This window comes from Anomalospiza imberbis, chromosome 16, assembly GCF_031753505.1.
Source record: "Anomalospiza imberbis isolate Cuckoo-Finch-1a 21T00152 chromosome 16, ASM3175350v1, whole genome shotgun sequence".
NCBI lineage: Eukaryota > Metazoa > Chordata > Aves > Passeriformes > Viduidae > Anomalospiza > Anomalospiza imberbis.
The window spans coordinates 4,209,657-4,228,738 of NC_089696.1; the positions used below are offsets into that span (position 1 = coordinate 4,209,657).

The window sequence follows — 19,082 nt, forward strand, 5'->3', positions numbered from 1 at the left end:
CCTGCTCAGGTAAAGGAGCCCTTACCCTGCTCAGGTAAATCAGTTCTTGCCCTGCTCAGATAAATCAGTTCTTGCCCTGCTCAGGTAAAGGAGCCCTTGCCCTGCTCAGATAAATCAGTTCTTGCCCTGCTCAGGTAAATCAGTTCTTGCCCTGCTCAGGTAAATCAGTTCTTGCCCTGCTCAGGTAAAGGAGCCCTTACCCTGCTCAGGTAAATCAGTTCTTGCCCTGCTCAGGTAAATCAGTTCTTGCCCTGCTCAGGAGATGAGTCCTTATTCCCTTTGGAATGGTCCAGAGCCTGCAGCCCATTCCTGAGGCTCAGCTCATGGCTGGTGCATTTAAGTAGAAAAGCTTTTTGTTTAGACAGGAGGGACAGTGGGAGTTACAGAGGTACTCTGGGGGTTTCAGTCCTGGACAGCTCCTAAAAGTCAACAGTGTGATGAAGCTGGATGCTTCATTCCTGCTGGATTTTCTGCTGGGAATAGATGATTTAAGATGTCTGGTGAGTGAGAAATTGCAGATTATGAGACTAATAAAGAGAAAAAAACTTTTAAAAAATGCATTTTGATGGCTACTTTTTTTCCTTTCATTTCTCTACTAGTTTAAGAAAAGGAGGAGGAAACTGGTTTTCTTATTTTTTTGATTGATCCAAATCTGTTTATTAACTTTTTGTTATGCTGCTTTGAGATTACCTGGCACCTCTCTCTCCCAAATGCCATAGCTCATTTTTGCATTCATATATCATACATACCTATGTGGGAAAAACATTTGCCAGTCTGAATATACAGCAAAAGCAGTTATAAAGAAAATGCAGGATCTGTTATATTTCAGTTATATACTGAAATTTCCTCAAATACTGCACAGTATTACACAGAGATATTTATTATCTGCACTCCAATTAAAAATACTGCATTGATTTGTTAGCTATTTAGAAGTATTTACTACAACTAAGGAATCAATATTCCTTATTTTAAAAAAAGGCTAATTCCTCAGTATACACGGATCTACACAGGAAACCACAAAATCTATGTGCACAACAGAAGAAAGGGGTTTAGGGGCGTGAAGGGGCCGTGTGGTTTTATGGTTTGTTTGATGGGGGGAGGTTGGTTTGGTTTGGTTTGGCTTGGTTTTTTTCTACCTCTCTTGACCAGCACTGAGACAGAGTTGTCCTTTTGCAAGTGGCTGCCAGGGCTGTTTGTGGTCAGTGATCTTTGCTCATCACTTTAGTGCTTCTGTATAGGGCAAAGCAGCTGTCTGGGGGGAAACAGCCAGGAAAAGGTGCAGGAGGAGCAGCTGTCTGGGGGGAAACAGCCAGGAAAAGGTGCAGGAGGAGCAGCTGTCTGGGGGGAAACAGCCAGGAAAAGGTGCAGGAGGAGCAGCTGTCTGGGGGGAAACAGCCAGGAAAAGGTGCAGGAGGAGCAGTGCACCGTGTGTATGCTGACTGCAGAAGTCCATGGGTGTGCTGCTGAGACACTTGAGTGGAAACCAAGTTGTGAGCAGCAGCCCTGGGAGCAGAGCATGTGTTGGGGATGCTGAGAGCTGAGCATCTGGGAGCAGTACCATGTCTGTACCACTGACATTTGGCTGTTTTCCTTGGCAGGTCTCCCTGCTGGGCTGGCTGAGCTGCTCTCTGTGCCAGGGGAATGGGTGTGGGACACTGGCTCTGCTGTGACCAGTGTCTTTTTAGCTGTGTGCTTCTGAAAATGTTTGGGAAACCAAAGGTTCTGCTGTCTTCATGACAGCACAGCTTGGCAGATATCTCAAAGCAAACTGGGCTTGTTTACCCTACACTGGGCATGGAAGAAAAAATAGCATCTCGGTCACTCCTTGCCAACAAGAACAAAAAACTGACTATTGGTCGATAAGGAAACTTCTCAAAGCTAAATTATATCAACTTGCTGCCCAAGGCTCCAGTCCAATTCTTTATTTCCCCTGGATGTTGAGGCAATAGCTGCCATCATCAGAGCTCCTTTTGAGTTTGCTCATGATAGGAGCAGTCCTTTGGATGCAGTGTTCACTCATGCCTCTCTTTTTGCATTCTTATTAGTGGGATGACACAGCACTGGGCCAGGAGGCTGAAATTATTTCCAGTGTATGAAGCACTGATAATTTGTGACCTGAATACTCGTGACTTTTGAGAATAGGTAGGAACTGAAACATTTTAAGTTTCTGATGGCTGTGGGTTAACTCCAGTAGGCAGCAAAACCCCACTCACTCCCCCTCAGCGAGGCAGAAGTGAGAAAGTTTGTGGGTTGTTTAATAAGGGAAGTCTTAAGTCCAATATGAAATTCTGCTTCACTTTTTTACTCAAGAAAGCAGAGTAAATACATAGCCAGCTTCTTGGTAATGGTTTGCTGCACAGAAACAGCCATATTTTGTGAAAACATAATAAAAGCATGAAACTTGACTTGTGATGATCAAAAGTGTAGTGTAATATCAAAGAGAAAATATATTTTTACAGTCCTAATTTTCCAGGGCACTTCTGCAGTCATCACACATCTGTCATTAAACAATTCCTGTCCTGTCACTCTGTAAGCTTGGAAAATTGCTATTTGATTTAAAATTTATCACTACATAGCCCAAAATGACTGAACTCCATTTAAAAGTTCAACAAAAATCCTCTTCAGTCTTGAAGGAACTTATTCTGTGAAAATTGGACTTAAGTGAAATAGTTTTATTATTGATTTATACCCTGTGCCCACACAGTTGCCTCTCAGTAAACACAGGCTCCTTCCTGGCAGGCACTTCAGCATGTTCACTTCATGGAGTGAATCCTCCTCCTCCTCTCAGCATCCTCACCTCTCTTTGGGGTCTTTATCAGCTGGACTAGGGCATGGCTTTGCAAGTGATGTTCTGTCTTTTCCTCAGGCACTCATTTATGAAAAATACAGGAATATCTTTGAGGTTCTATTTGTTTCTCTGTCAAATATGGCAAAGCTTAGTAAAGGTATTGTAAAGGTTTTTAGGTGTCCTAGGTATGATGCAATTTTATGTGCTTGTTTCATTTAGGAAACCTGACTGAAAAAAGATATATTCCATCAGGAATTGTGTTGTGCCCTTTTGCTGTTGTTAATTTGAAAACATAAACTGTTAAATTAGGTTCCTTTCTTTAAAAGTTGCATCTGTATTCTGGGTATATATTGCCACCTTACCCAACTTACACAGTGTGTGGCTGTGCTGAAATCACATCAACAGCTTTCTCAGCTCCTTGAATTTATCAGGAATATTTATTGACCACCTAGATTTCAGTGGTTTCAAACATATGGCTGTTTATGTGGCTGTTGGCCTACCTGACACCTAAGGCAATTTTGTTAGAAAAATAAAATATAGTTGAAAAATCCAGTTTTAACAGTTCCAAACTGTTAAAATGTACAGTTCTGGAAGTTCTTGTGTATCTTCAGCCTTGAAAGTAGAGGGACATATAGAAAAATAATTTCAGATTTGACCTGTAGGTCAAAATTATCCCACAACCTCCCCTGGGTTGTGGGAGTTGCATTTAGGAATCTTAAGTGTTTTTGTCCAAACTGACAGCTTTAACAAATGTCAGTTTCTGTTGCTGGCTTTGAAAATGAAATACTTACTAGCCCAAAATTAAGTCTTAACCTCATCTAGGCTTCAAAAGCCAATATTTACAGCTTGATACTGCTACATGACTGACTCACATCTTAAAATTACATCCGTGTCTTCCAAAAATGCTGCCTATTTTGTGTGGTTTTGGGATGTCCAAGGAGAAAGGTGGAGGTTTTACAGTCGGGTACCTTTGCATCCCTGGGCTAATGGAACATCTCTTTGGAGAGAGGAGGGGAGTGTGAGGCACGAGGGTTCTGTGCTGGGCAGGGACGTGTCTGTGCATCTCTGAGTGTTTGGAGAGCATTAAGAAAAGGACAAGCAGCTCCTGAAGGTGAGAGAAGGAAATGAAAGAAGAGTGTGAATGTTTTATATACTCCGGTCCGTAAAGCTCCAGCAGCCGAAGTACCTGTTCCCTCAAACAAGTCTTTATTTAGGAAAAAGTCAAAGCTCACCTTGGGAGGAAAAACAAGGTTTTAACTCTTGGTAGCCTTGAAAATGAGCGTAAGCAATGGGCTGGGAGCAGAAGAAAGCAGCAAGCAGAGCTGGGTGTTCACTGGCACAGCCGGGTGGTGGGTGGCTGTGTGGGAGGGCACACACACACAAATGCTTTCAAATCTGTATGAAAAATACAGCAGTATTTTTATAAGCAGTAATTTTTTTATTATAAAATTTGTCAGTTCAGTTTCCAAGAGTCTTGCAAACCTTCCTCTTACAGTCTACTTTTGTCTAGAAACAAGACAAGAAAGCTCCCTAAAATCTGGAGAAGTTTGATTTTAAATCTCTGATCAGATGGGTTGTTTCCTTTTTGACTCTACTTAAAGTCCCCAAGGCCACCCTGAGGCATCAGAAATAGGTGCAGATGGCCCAGTTTTCTCCTGATTTGAGCTTGTACAAACAAACCTCTTGGTCCACAAATGTTAGTAAATAGAGATGAAGCTATTTCTTTCAAAGTAGAGCTCCTCTCCTACATCTTTGACATTGCAACCGTTGAAGCCATTCAAATCCTTGAATTGGTTTGTTAATTTGATGAGGCTTCTGCCTGAGTTACTGGGGACAAACTTAGTGAAGACTTGAACGTCACATTCTAAGGTTTCATTTTGCATTTATTTTCTTCTTCAGTAAGTATTAATGTGTGGTTAATTTGTTCTCTGGGATGGATGAAATAGAACTAATATGAAATTCAAATGAATTCTTCTGCTGGCAGCCTGTTTGTTAGCAGCAATAATGAAACATAATAGAGAAATACATGAAGTATTTTCCTCAGTAATTCAGGGGTTTGAGATATATAACAGTCAATAAAAATATCCAAAAGAATCAATAACCTAGAATTTGACTGTGTACTTTTTAATTATATATATATATATATGTAGATATATTCTTATTTTGTGTAAGATCATGTTACCTTTTTAAATGCTGTAGTCATTAAAAGGAGTCCATTTCAGCTGTGCAAATTTCAAACAAACTAACAACAAGAAAAAAAAAAAAGGGATACACATCACCTTTCATCCTCTCTAAACTACTGGCTGTTTCATGAAACTGGAAGCCAGTGCTGTGAAGAAAAACCCATCATTTGTTGGCACTTGTTGGGGTGCCAAGGACACGTGTAAAGCCCCTGAGCAGCAGTAGGTTTATCTTTCACGGGAGGCTGAAGAGGATTTTACAAGGTTATTTGCTTCCACCTGCTGCTCATCGTTGATATTACAGAAGAAGCCAGCCGGGGGAGCACCGGGATGCCCGGAATTGCAGAGGCTCATCCTTCCTCCCCCGGCCTGTGGGAGCGCAGTGTGTGCACAGGAATTCGGTTTGCCTTCCACTGTGCCTCATGTCCACCTGAGGAGAGAAAATACGTTGGAAATTCAGACCACTCTTCTGAAGTTTCTGCTTTCTTGTGGTTGTTTTGGGAGGTTTCTGGCGGCCTGTGCTGGGATGGCAGGGAGAGAGCAAACTGCAGTGTGTGATAAAGCACAGGGCACTCAGGGTGTGGGGGTGTTAGCAGCACCAATGGATGCTTCAGGATAGTGATTTCACTATTCCTGCTTGCAATTCAAGGAGTGAAATGAAGCACAGAATTACAGAAATTATCTAAAATAAAGAATATGGAGTTTTCCACTGCATCCCAAAGCCAAAATCTTATTCAGGGCCATGCTACTACCAATAATTCCTTTTGCTTTCTAGAGCTTTCACTTCACTCTGTTCAGTAGCATTTTTATAGTGCTGCTGTTGATGAACTGGTAGATTTGTTTCCCAAGGGCCCAGTGTGTTAAACTTGAAAAATCCCAGCCCTTAAACTTGGGCTTGTCCTGCATTGCTCCCGATGTCCTGCAGAAAACCTTGCTTTGCTTCCCTGTTGATGCTACCAAACAAAACAGACCAAAAGGCAATTTATATAAAACATAGAGCTCTTAATATATTTGTAATAATATTATTTAATTGGCTGTTATGAAGTGACACCTAGAGAAAAAAGGAATTGTGTTGGTTTTAAACTGAAACGCATGAGAGGGTTTTCTATTTAATTCTGTCTTTTCCATGAAACATCCTGTGAAGTATTCTATCATTATACAGTTAGTTTGCCTAAAATAATTCTTCAAAAGGAGCATATTTTCTGAGTTTTTACTTTATTTTTTGTGATGTAATAACATTAAAGAATGTACCTGATACATTGTTCAGATCTCCAGGATTTTACAATTGCTTTTCAGCAATAGTGCTTCTCCATCTCAGATAATTCATAGAGCTGGGAAATTTGCAATACACATATGAAGTGACAGCACTTTGTCATTTTGCACTTCGAGAAAGTAGCACAGATGTCTCCCAGAGAAGAACATTCTCATTTTTTTCCCTTCTTGCTCTGAGAGTGACAGATGATTCATTTTGATGATTTTTAAAGCTTAGAGTCTGTGTACATTTTTTCCTTTAAAAGAGGTATATCTAGGATGTAGACATATACTCAAATATTTATATTTAAATATAGATTTGATTAAGTCAGTAGCTTCACTGGTTTAAAGAATTACAACACTAATTGCTTTAGAAAATTATCTGGTTTTTATCTTGCCCTTGTGCAGAAGTCTGAATCCAGGTGCTTACTCTTGAAGATGTGCAGCTATTTCTTTTAAATCCAACTCTACATAATTTCAAAGATAACACATTCTTGCAGTGAGACTGAACCCATGCAGATGTGGTTTTCATTGCTAAAGATGCAGTGGTTAATTTGTAAAGATTCACTTTTCATATCTTTAGATAGATAGCCAAACTAATTGATGAAATGCTTCCCTAATGTTCAGGGATAAAACATGGGTAGAAACGCTGTAATTTGCTATTCAGCCTGAATCTTTCCCTGGGGCTGGTCTCAGTTCCAGGTGGGGTCTGAGTTCCAGGTGAGGTCTCAGTTCCAGGTGGGGTCTGAGTTCCAGATGAGGTCTCACTTCCAGGTGGGGTCTGAGTTCCAGATGAAGTCTCAGTTCCAGGTGAGGTCTCAGTTCCAGGTGGGGTGTCTGTTCCAGATGAGGTCTCAGTTCCAGGTGGGGTCTGAGTTCCAGGTGAGGTCTGAGTTCCAGGTGGGGTCTGAGTTCCAGATGAAGTCTCAGTTCCAGGTGAGGTCTCAGTTCCAGGTGGGGTGTCTGTTCCAGATGAGGTCTCAGTTCCAGGTGGGGTCTGAGTTCCAGGTGAGGTCTGAGTTCCAGGTGGGGTCTGAGTTCCAGATGAAGTCTCAGTTCCAGGTGAGGTCTCAGTTCCAGGTGGGGTCTGAGTTCCAGGTGAAGTCTCAGTTCCAGGTGGGATCTCAGTTCCAGATGAAGTCTCAGTTCCAGGTGAGGTCTCAGTTCCAGGTGGGGTCTGAGTTCCAGGTGAGGTCTGAGTTCCAGATGAAGTCTCAGTTCCAGGTGATGTCTCAGTTCCAGGTGAAGCTCGTTGTCTCATTAACTCCTGATTGAGCAGGGGAGGTTCAGCTGGGCTGGCCCCACCAGTGTCCTGTGGGGTTGAGGCTGCTCTTGTGCCTTCCTTGCTGCTCCAGACAACCATGCCAGATAAGCTGTGCTGGGAGGAAGATGGGTTTTTTCATCCAGGTAAAACTGCATTTTTAATTGAGTAATGAATGCTTATGAACTCGGGCCTCTTAGGAATTGCTTTTAATGGGAAAGGACAGTGGCGAAATAGCAAATTGCACTGTTCCATGGGCAGCAGAAGGGATCTGAGTGCTGTTGGGTCTTCAGGTATATCCATCATGCTGAGAGCCTGTAATAGCCGTGCCTACAGTCTGAGAGGAGCTACTTTGTTCTGCTTTCAGTTAATTTAGGTCAGTGTGTGAGACAGAGCCACTCTTGTCCTTGGTAATATGGAAAGAGATGATTCATTTTTGATTAACCAATAAATATGTTAAAGAACATTACACTCTTTCCAAAAGGTGACTTAGGGCACAGCTAGGACATGAAGACCACTGGTGCTAATGGATCTGAATTGATTCCCCTGAGGGAGAAGGCTTTTGAAAAGCTGAGCTTTTTTCCCTCCTCAAAAAGAAGCAAGTGTAAATATCCAAACAGGCTCAGGAAATGAGCCTGTAGGCAGAGAGAGTATTTCCTTCTCCTCCACGTGGGAGATGTGGGGAGAGGCTGGCTGGCTGCCAGTAAGGCACGCTTGAAAGAAAATTTTGGAGTGTTATATTCCCCAAACTGCAGTCTGGTTCCCCATGAAAAGTGATGGAATATAAAGAGTATTAGAGGTGCTGATTCACATATTAGACTGGCTAGAATAAAAAATGTTTTTTTGCTGCTTAAGAAGTGGCACAGCTTGATATGCCTTATGAAACCATCTTTAATATAATTTGCTGTGAATTGAAATATTATTTTCCAGGAATCCTTGCTCTATCTTACTTGGTTGAATGGTTTAATTTTTTTAAAATCTTTTGTAGGTGTACGTAGGAAGTCTTTGGCTTTGAAGTAAAAACAGTCCTTCATTTAAGATGAATAGACATGCTGTTGAAGAAATATAAATTCATCTTACATTTGTTTTCATTTTTAATAGGAGCTGCTATTTGTTATCAGCATTTGAATTTATGTGCAAGTAATTAACCAATAATCTGAAATCTGATTAGAGTAGTTCCAGTTTTGGTGAGAGGCTGGGGATGTACTTTTCACAAAAAATTGTCCCTCAGCCATATGTTATTTATTTCCCAATAGAAATCTCTAAAGCTGCAATATTTAAGCAAAATTTGCTTCCAAGTATATCCTCACTAGAAAAGTAAAATTGAAAGAAAATTAGTAGATCGCTTGTCTACAAGTGTTTAGTGGCTTGAATTGTACTTGGCTCACTCAGTTTCCAGTAGTAACTTGCTGTAAAAAGGGTAACTGAAGCAATAAATTCCTTTTGAAGTGTAATTTTTTGTGATAACAATTATCCCTGCACATCTTCAGCACAAAAATTCATAGGTTCATTGAGTCAAAATACTTTAGGAATAAAAGGACCTTGTGTTGGGTGTTATTAGGTTTGAGATCTTTTGTTTTACTTCTGAAGAAAACATATCCAGGATATCCACATGTGTACAAGTCTGTGCACACACACATTTACATGTTTATCATAAATAAAGGCTTTGCTGTTCTTGCATGTTGCAATGAGATTCAGACACAAATATCTGTCAGGTCCTGGCTAGCACTTGATAACAGACAGAAGGTTGAGCAGCTTTTCCTCCTTAGCTTACCTTTATATTTCTTTCAGCTTCCATCATTTGTTTATTAAAAAAATAGTGAGCAAGTAATATATTTTCCTCAAGATGGAAGCAAAAAAGAAAATGTACAATAACAAATCATATTTTTTTCCTGAGAGCTGCCTACACCATATTGAAATAGGTATGGGGGGGTTTTTTTGTGTGCTCTTTCAAACCTGTGTTTAAATTTATTCCTGTAGTAAAGTTTAATGAACTTCACCTACACTTGACATCATATATTTAAATAACTCTGTGTACAAAAATAACAGTTCTTCAGCCTGAGTTACTCCCCCAGTGCTGGTCAGTGTGCTTTGTGACATGGGCTTCTCTGTTTGTGCTTTCAGGACACTAAAGCAGAGTGCAGTTCTGGTGTAGAAACTGAGGACAGAAAAGTAAGTGGCTTGTTTTAATGTGATTTTTTTCAGGCAACTCTGGTAGCTGGGATTTTCTCTGGTTATTGTTTGGGTTTTTATTTTAATTAAACCATGTGAAATTATTTTACGGTTCTTTATATGTATAAGTGTTCATGTTGTATTTTAACTTCAATGGGGACCAAACAGTCTTACTCTATTGAATATACTTGTTAAAATTTTGAATAACTATTTTTATAGAAGAAGAAGAAGGGAATTATAGTCTTAATCTCTTTATACTACAAAAAAGTTTACAAGGCAGTTGCACTTCAATATTCTTAATTTATATTAGTAACAATGTTATTGTGTGTCTGTCATAATGAAGTTGGCATACTGTGTTAAATATTTGTAAGACAGCAAGATTATTGTTTTTTGCTTTAGAAGTAGTACCTTTGAAACATTTTTTTTTCCTTTTAAAGGGCTGATTAAAACAAATATTTCCAGTTATATTTTCTGTGGATAAATATAAACCAGATACAAAATAAGTTTTCAGTTGTGTTCTTCTCCTTACTCACAGTAAAAACTAACCAAGAAACAAAGGCTTCACAAAGAAGCCTTCAGCTTAAAAGAATGTAATTGTCAGAAATAAGTATCAATCCAGTTTTAAAGAGAGAAACGTATTTTGCTTGGAAATCTGTTGCTACTGCAATTTGAAAATCTGGATTACTAGATCTGTGCAGGGTATTTCTGTGTGGAATAGTAACAGAGTTTGGGGAAGTGTTGAGCACATGACATGTGGTTTAAAGTCTCTAACTCCAGCTGGTACTCACTCTGTCCCACTGAGGCTGCAGGTTCTGAGCATCAGCTTCCATCAAACTCTCCAGGTACTTCCATTTAGGTTCATGTTGCTTTAAATTGGGCTAAAATCCAGGCTGGGAGCTTATTTCTAAACCCCAAGTTTTGACTTTTTTAATGTTGGTAGCAACTACTAAAACTGCCCAAGCCAGAAGTTCTTTATGTAGTGTGAATTATGGGAAAAGGTGTCAGGAGCCTGACAAGCTTCGAATGACAATTTATTAAAGTGTTATATTTCTTCTTCCTTGTATTGCAATTTTTATCTAGCAGAGCACCAGCCTGTTGCCAGTAAACTGTGGGTTTTTTCCTGGTTTATGATGCCGTGGTTTGTACCTCAGGAGGAATTTCAGGAGATTTGTGTCTGATACCTTCTTTTGAGACTCAAAGGGACTGCTCTGAGCTGGGGTGCTTTCCACCTTCAGTGACTCAGGATATCCAGCTTTCACATCCAGAGACTGCAATTAGCAGAAAAGATTGTCTAGAAAACCCCTGGATTTTTCTTCTTCCTTTTGTTATTTTGTGGACGCAGTTTGAAAGAGCAGGAATGTGATAAACACCTGTTGTTGTAGGATCTGTTTCATCTTTTCTCTGTGTTTGGTCCCAAAATGGAAGCTTCCACCAAGTTTAAGTGGCAGTTGTTCTTTCCAGTCCAGGGAGAGAGTTACCAGTGATCATCAAACACAGATCCATCAGTCTTGGTTAATACTAATGAGTTGTTTCATGTTTGTTGAAAGCATCAATTTAGAATGTAATGTAATTCATAAACCTGAAACATTGTAAATAAATATTTTTATTTCATTGAACTTGAAATCAAGACAAACTACTGCAATTAGGGCATGCATCATTAGTATCTAATAATTTGCACTTCCATAATGAAATATACTACTAATGAACTATATCATTAGTAATTAATGGGAAATTTTCCCAGTTAACCACAAAATACAAACCTGCAAGGTGCCTTTTCTTGTGTTCCTTTTTTTTTTCTGAAGTTTCCTAATCTATAACTTCTGAAGTAGAAATTTATGTAACCATGACTAAAGGATTGCCTGCAGGCAAACTCGAATTTAATAACTGTACTTATTATTTTGATGTCTATTATTCTGTAAATTCCAAAATAGCAGTTAATTATCATAATCACTTCACCACTGTGATCTGTCTCTCCTTTCATTGTCTTCAACTGACCTCTCCATATAAGATTTTTATTTATTTCCTGCAAGGCTAAAAGCTCCCGGGTTTGAGAATACCAGGTGACAAGCAATGCACAGTCTGCTCTCTCTGGCCTGGATAATTATGAATTACTTAATTGCCCTTACCATTCCCAGCAGAAGACCCATAAGTGCATGTACAACTCATTTCCTACATAATGAATACTTTTTTCTGCATTTGACACTCCCAGACTTTCTTGTCTGGGTCTCCCAGCACCATTCTGAACATCACAATATTGGATGTTTAATGACTCATACCATCACAGAAATGGCTCAGCTTTGCTTCTCAAAGAAACAAATGGATAAAAGTGACCCTTAAATTGTCACAGGAAGAAACCTGTTAAAAACATACCATGTGTAATTTTTGTGAAAAATCCATGGATATCTGCTGCTAGCCATGTGATGTTTGGGAATTTGAGCCACGATTCCAATGCCTCTGTGATGTTCTGCTATTGCAAGGCCGATGGCAGATGGTGAGGTTGTTTTTCCTTTTACCCGTGTTTTCTGATATAACTCTGTGTGTTGGGCACAAACAAAATGGTTCTGGTGGAAGGCAATTAATAAGGATATTGGCCATTTTGCCAAGAGGGAGAGCACGTGGATTCCTTTGAAGTCCTTCCATTTGCTATAACCAAGCCACTGTCTGTCTCTAATAAGGCTTCTAATGTGTTCAGCCTTTTTGTTGTTGTTGCCCTTACACAGCTCCATCATCTCCCATTACCTGAAAAACTTGCCTTGTTTTTTTTATAAAACTGCATTTTCTAAATTTTCCTTGTTTTTTATTTAATCTCAGTTCATATCTTTATTTTGTCTGAGCAGTTATCTTTTTTTTTTAAGATGTTTATATGGGACTTGCTTCAAACAGTAATCTCCAAAAATATAAATAGAAAAAGAAACTGCAGATAAGATTTCTCCCAGTCCTGCTCTGTCTTTGAGATCTTTGTTTTACTCTGCAATTGTCATATCATCAAATTAACTCATGACAATGCTGTGAAACCAAAACTCTGATATAAAGTTACATCCCCTGACATCCTTTGTGTGACATTTCCACCTGACACTGCAAACTGGAAGTTAACTTATAGTGACCTTTCTGTGCTGAATAATTTTGTCTCAGCTTGTTTTTACTATTCTGGGAATGTTTTATTCTTCAGCTCAGGCTGTTTAATTTCTGTTTTATTTCAGTTTATTCTCCCCCTAAATGGGGCTGTGCTGGCTGTAATGTGCAATGTCACTCTCCTGTTGCTGGCAGGCAGAAAATGCCCCCATCCAGCAGCAGCTCAGCACCATTAGCAAGGGCTCAAGGTCACCCAGGGTGTCCTGCTGCATTTTCCCTTCTGGAGAAGGAAGTGGCTTATGGAGAGAATATTTCTGAGAGGCTTCTTGACTTGAAAATGTCCCACTTCAGAGCTGGGAGTGCAGAGGCTTTATGGGAGCTGCAGAGTTCATGGCAGTGCATCATGGCAATAACCTGATGGGTCAGGAAGGCAGGAAGGTTCCCTGGAGTGCCATAATGTTTCCTGACTCCCTTTTACCTGCTGTGGGATATGGGGTAGGCAGTAATGCCTTTCCTTTTTTCTGCCTGCTGTGCAAAATATTTCATTTTTTTTTTCCTTTAGTACCTTCTGTCAGTGGATCTCAAATTACTTTGCAAACAAATTAAAAACACCTATGAGGAAAGTACTTACAGTTATATGGCTTGAGTTACATATGGAGAAATGGATATATGAAGGGCAGATGTAGGCAAGGTTATAAAGTGTGTCTGAGACAAAATTAGGAGAAAAAGAAACAGCATTACAAATATATTTTGTTTTGTCTATTCAATGGCTTCTTGCAGGTTGTTTTTGGGGTTCTTTTAGTTTATCCATAGTGATCAAATAAAGATGTTTTTTTCCTGGAAGTTTAAGGGAATGGTTTTTTTAGGAGAAAATATTTATCCAATTTCTCTGATCTTCAGATTACTTTAGAAGGGAATTAATAAGTTGTATCAAATAGTGAGGAGCACCATGGAGGGACTAAGTCAACTCCTGGCATCATAGTTGTGGATTTGTTATTATGCTGTTTTCTTTCATGGTAGTCCCTTTTCCTGCTGTTTAGGGGCTCTTTAGCACTGAATAGGAATAAGTGTCATTTTCATTCACTTGTGAAGGCATCCTGCAATCTGCATAATTGTGTAGATTAGTTAGATGTGTTTTCACTCCCATTGAAAGAAATTATTTTTTCTATTGTGAGGGAAGATTATAGATTCCAACGGATTGGTAGAGAAGCATCTAAATTGCATTTGGGTATATATTTGGAGGAATCTAAGGAAGTTTTGAATGCTAATGGCCCTTCTGGTGTCTAACAGAGTGAACAAATGATTCCTCTTTCTCCTGCCTCTTTCCCTGGTGTACAAGCCCTGCCAGGTGTTGTTGAACCATTGCAGGACAGGACCACACAAAGTGGAGAGGGTTGACCACAGAATTCAGGAACCAGGGGGAGTAACCCAGAGGGGGAATAATGAGCTGTTCCAGGAATAGCATCCTGCTGTCACAGCACGGCAGATGTTTCCCCTGACATCTCAGCTCATGTAAGTCAGATTTACGTGACGCTTCATGAGCCTTCCTCAGCGCGGAGCTGGAAGTTTCCATGACTTCCACCGAAGGGTAGAGTTATCTAAGGTGTGTGTGGGGGGTGTTTTGTTTGTTTGTTTGTTTATTACCAGAAAAGTTACTTGAAATTCATGGCTGATTCCTTCACAATTATTTGAAATCAAGATCTGTTGCTCTTGAGGGATCCTAAAACTCAGAAAGTTGAGTCAAGCCCATAATCTACATTGTTTAGGCAGTATTTACTGTTATTCATACTACTTTTAGTGATATTTTTAAATCAAAGGGTTTTTTTTCTCCTTTGTCTTAGTTTTATGTTCTTTTCAAATACAAGCAGTACTTCTGGGAAAACAGGGAGCTGAAAGTTGCCCTGGAACTTAAGACACTGCATTATTTATTAGTCAGCCTAATAAATATTGGCAATTCTAATGTGAGGAATTGCTCAGAAATCCAGTCCATTTCCTGGCATGTGGCTTGACAGAGTGCAAAGTCTTGCTGCAAAGTTTCCTGGTATTTGAATGCTCATAATGTCAGCCCTATTACTGCTCTCTTGTTCTCGCTGTCACTGACATGCAATTATGGGATTTCACAACTGAAGTGGTGACAGTTGCTCCTCTGTGTGTGTGTGTCTGTCTTTCCCCTTAATCCAACTCTATCTAGCAATCTGTAATTTGATAAAGTGGAATTGAAGTGACAGGCGTGACAGAAGTGCCAAAACAATAATTTGACCTCCCACTGAAGTGTCAATGTGTTCTGCTGCATGACTTTTACATATGCTGAATACACAGAAGGGACGTGGATAGTGTATTTTCTGTGCTGCAATACCTGCTGAGGCAGAGTGCTAAAAAAAGCTGCTACTACAGTGTGTCTTTTGCCCAACGTGTTCCATCTTGAACCATCACATCTCCTATCCCTGTATTAATATGTATAAACGTGATGTCTGCTGCAAATAAATTGCATTTTTTTCAAATCTTTGTTTTGAAGCTGTTTTGATAAATCTTGAAATTATAATTCTGTGATTGTCTACAGAATCAGTTCTCAGACTTTATTTTACTTTTCTTTTTGAATCTCTTCTACCTTGAAATACATTTCATTAGGTATATGACACATTCCTGCTAATAACTCCTAAAGAGCTTGTCGAGCTAGAAAGAACATTCTTTTATATGCATGAATAAAACATTTTATTGGCACTGAAGTAAATGTATGCACAAGTTACTTTGGCATATATTCATATGTACTGTACCTGCATTGCATACAAGTAATTATGTTTCACTTGGGGACAAGGGAGAGGGCAGGAGACAGAACCTGTTTACTTTAATACTTGGTTAAATGTAAAGTTCAAATATTGAGAGTCAGGGGAGAAGAATCAGAGGGGAAAGGGAAAACTCAAGTCTGAGTTGATGCTAATTATCTGTTAAAATAAAGTGAAGAATAATTTGAGGGAGACTCAAGTCTTGCTGAAATTTTGTTGACTTCTGGCCATTAAGTTTTCAACCAGTATAAAAACAAGAGGAGTTGGCTTTTGAAGTTATATAAAAAAGGGAAAACCCCACAGATCTATAAATACTTGTATGCTGTGAATGGGAACATGTCTTGAATCTTGTCTGTGTTTGTGAACCAATAAAACTTCACATCAGTGGGAGACTGCAGCTTTTGCTGCTGTGGGGGAACATTTCCTTTTAAAAGTTCTTGGGTGGGGTCAGCTGTTCATAACCCAGGCTCCTCAGTGTGGGGTTTTAGAGGGCTCATGGTCATTGATGCTTTAGAGACAAGTAAGTTTCCAGTTGACATTTCCTTCTCTTTCTTTCTTCTCACATTATAAAATAAAGATGTGGGAGATTTGATAACGAAGGACTGAGCTGACAACGTGTACCTATGACCCACCTTACTGGCAGGTATTTTTGTGGTCACAGGGTTTTTTTGGACCTGGTCTAAAGAGCACTGAAAGAGAAGGGAGGCCTTACACTGGTGTGGGCAAAATTATCTCTGTACAGACAGAAGAGTCTCAGGCTGGGGCCTTTTCTTTCATTGAACTTACTGCCAGCCTGTGCTTAGGCATAGAAATGTTTTGTTCCTACGTTTTAATTTTCCTCTCAGTAAGGAAAATAGGCACTGACAGGCCTGTTTTCCTAAACTATCCTTAAAGACCCCTATTGGTGAGTTAAAATTCCAGAGATGATGTATTTCTCCATAAAAAAGGAGTGGAAATGTGAGTTATTTTATGGTTTATTCTGAGTCCTTGTAGTAGAGCTCCTGGTGAGACAAGAACACCAATACACTGCTATAGAGGAGGCTGCAGTTGCTGTGTCTTTATCTAACACCAGACAAATGCTCTTACTTCAGGCTGCTTCTGTGTGGTGTAAAAGTTGTGAAGTCCTGTGTACTCTTCACTGAAACTTTTGTATAGTAAACTTGGAAATGGCAATTGAGATTTGTGAGAAGAACTCGATGCAGGCCACTGCTCTAAATCATAAAATGGAGAGAGATAACATTCTTTCTGTATCAAATACTGTATCTCTATGGAAAGTTGAAATTTTGATATTGAAAATTTGAGTCCGTTTAGGAATTGAACAGCTGCTTCTATTTTTGCATTTGTTCTCCTTGTAATGAGAATAAAAAATAAGAACAAGAATAAATTCTTATGAAAATATTTAGGAATATTAGGTATTAAAAATTCTCATTTGTTTCTTCTGCTTCATGACTTCAGCCTTACTGTGGATGAGAGCAGGGGCTGTGCACTGACTCTCTGTGCATGTGGGCTCAGTTCTGTCCTGCAGCAGTATCTCAGTCTCTTGGACAGGCTTGGAATCCTGCACAGGAATGTTTGGCTGCAGGGGCAGGAGCTCTGTGATTCCTTCTCTCTGTTAACCCCTCTGTTGGTATCCAGGTATTGTCCAGGAGTTGGCTCGTGTTGTGATCCTTTTTAGGCATTGAGGCTTTCTGGAATCAGTGATTCAAAGAGAAGTATTGCTTAGACACGGTGAGGCAGCAGCTGGTACCCCCAGCCACCTGACACTGGGGTTGGAGAGACACGGGAAAGGTAAAAGCAAGAAATTTTGTGAGTTGAGATAGTTTATTAAATGAAGAGACAAAAAACCCTAACCAAACCCAAACCCCAAGAGGAGATGCAGAGGAAGTCTCCAGCTGCTGAAAGTGTTTCCAGGAAGGAATCCCAGCAGCAGGACAGGGTTCCTCTGGTCAGTGAGGAAGTGATGCTTTGATGAGCCAGCAGCCTTTTGCTCATACACAGCACGAGTTCATCTGTAGGATTTATTTATTTTTAGTCAAAAGGAGTCCATAACTCTTTGAGCTGCCTCCCTTCACCGTGCACATTCCTTGGGCATTATAGGACACTTTTCCACACTGTGAATGGATAGGGAAAGCCTCTTGACATGTGTATGTGAATGCAGAGATCTTCTCTCATCTCAGCACCAGTTGATCAGATGGCTCTCCAGGAGCACATGCATGGCAAGATTATCAGTGGCAGATTGTTTTCAGCTTATTTGAAGGGGACAGACTGCATCAGATGATTGTTTTGTTTGCCAAATTAATATCTGGGATGTAATCCAGCCTGATTAACAGCATGGCTGTGATTGGATCAGGAAAGGGTAAGCAGACATTTGGAAGGTTTTTTTATACCTGCTGGCTCTGTTACTTTCCCAGTAGCTTGAACATGTGCAAGAATATGCTTCTGTCCAGTAATCCAATTCATTTCTCATCGATTCCAGTTTGTCTTTTTTACTTGTATTGGTTCTCTTGCAAGGTAAATCTTTTCTCTGTAGCTATAGAAGGTTTTTTTATGGTGTTGGTTGGGCAGTTTGATCAAAACTTCCTAATTCTATTATTTCAGAACTGGTTTCTTCAGCAATGATGCAGAGGTGTGTCTTTTTGTCTAATGCAGCCTGTCATTATAAGAGCACTTGCATTTAAATTTACATATATCCATATTTAGAAACCTGAATATGTATGCATCTTTCTGTAGTCTTTTAAAAATGGTTGAGGATCCTTATGTAAGGAGTAAAATAAGGGTTAATGGGGTTTTTTTTCCAGATTTTTCAAACAGAAGTATGTTTTATTGTCTTTCAACGTGATGGATGAGACAAAGACCATGGTTTATATATAAACCATGTGCTTTCCAGATTAGATTGATGTAATCATAGCAGTTTTGCACACTTCAGCTAAAAATTTGTTCTTCTTGATCAAGGTCAGGAAAATCCAGGGATTCAGCCATTTATCTCATCTCTTCAGTACTAAAACAGGACAATATTAAAAGGATTGGTGTACAGGCATGTCCCACTGTGTCATACTTGCTGTCTCACAACTGTTTCCTAAAAGATCAGGGATTATTTCTGAAAAAATAGAGTATAAATGTTGAGAAAAGAATGTTGATATTCAAAGTCTAATGTAAGGCTTATTTTAATCTTCATTTTATCAGCAGGCTAATGTACAAAAGAAAGTTAATTTAGGTTTTTTTTTTTTTCTAGATAATGGAAATATGCATACCATGCAGGGAGCAAACATTTTGACTTCAAAAGAAAGCCATTTTTAAAAAAAATCTGATCTCTGTTACCCTCTTTCCCTTGCAATACTTGATAAAGGTTGAAGTCTAAGGAACAGAGCAGGTTTGTTACATGTGTGAATTGTCTGAAATCCAGCACGGAACATCTGTTTCAGCAGATTTGTTTGTCTTTCTTAAAACTTTGGCTTGCTGTGGCCTTTTGCTGGTAATTGGTTAATGGGTAATATGAGCCAAAATTTGCAGGGAGCTGTAAAATCTTATTATACCATCTGAGGCGCTGTCATACCAGCTGGATGGAAAAAATTCTT

The 19,082-nt window shown here is 39.5% G+C and overlaps 1 protein-coding gene across 30 annotated transcripts in view; it reads left to right on the plus strand.

Annotated features, from left to right (window-relative positions):
- Positions 1–19,082, plus strand: part of RBFOX1 (RNA binding fox-1 homolog 1) — a 1,156,138-nt gene that overhangs the window by 615,348 nt on the left and 521,708 nt on the right. For 25 of the 30 annotated variants that reach the window (XM_068206663.1, XM_068206660.1, XM_068206659.1 and 22 more), the window contains one exon: positions 9,605–9,652. The exons of the other annotated variants lie outside the window; for them this stretch is intronic. In XM_068206663.1, the coding sequence (XP_068062764.1) occupies positions 9,605–9,652 (48 nt within the window). The remainder of the gene's footprint in view (positions 1–9,604; positions 9,653–19,082) is intronic. 30 annotated transcript variants of the gene reach the window in all.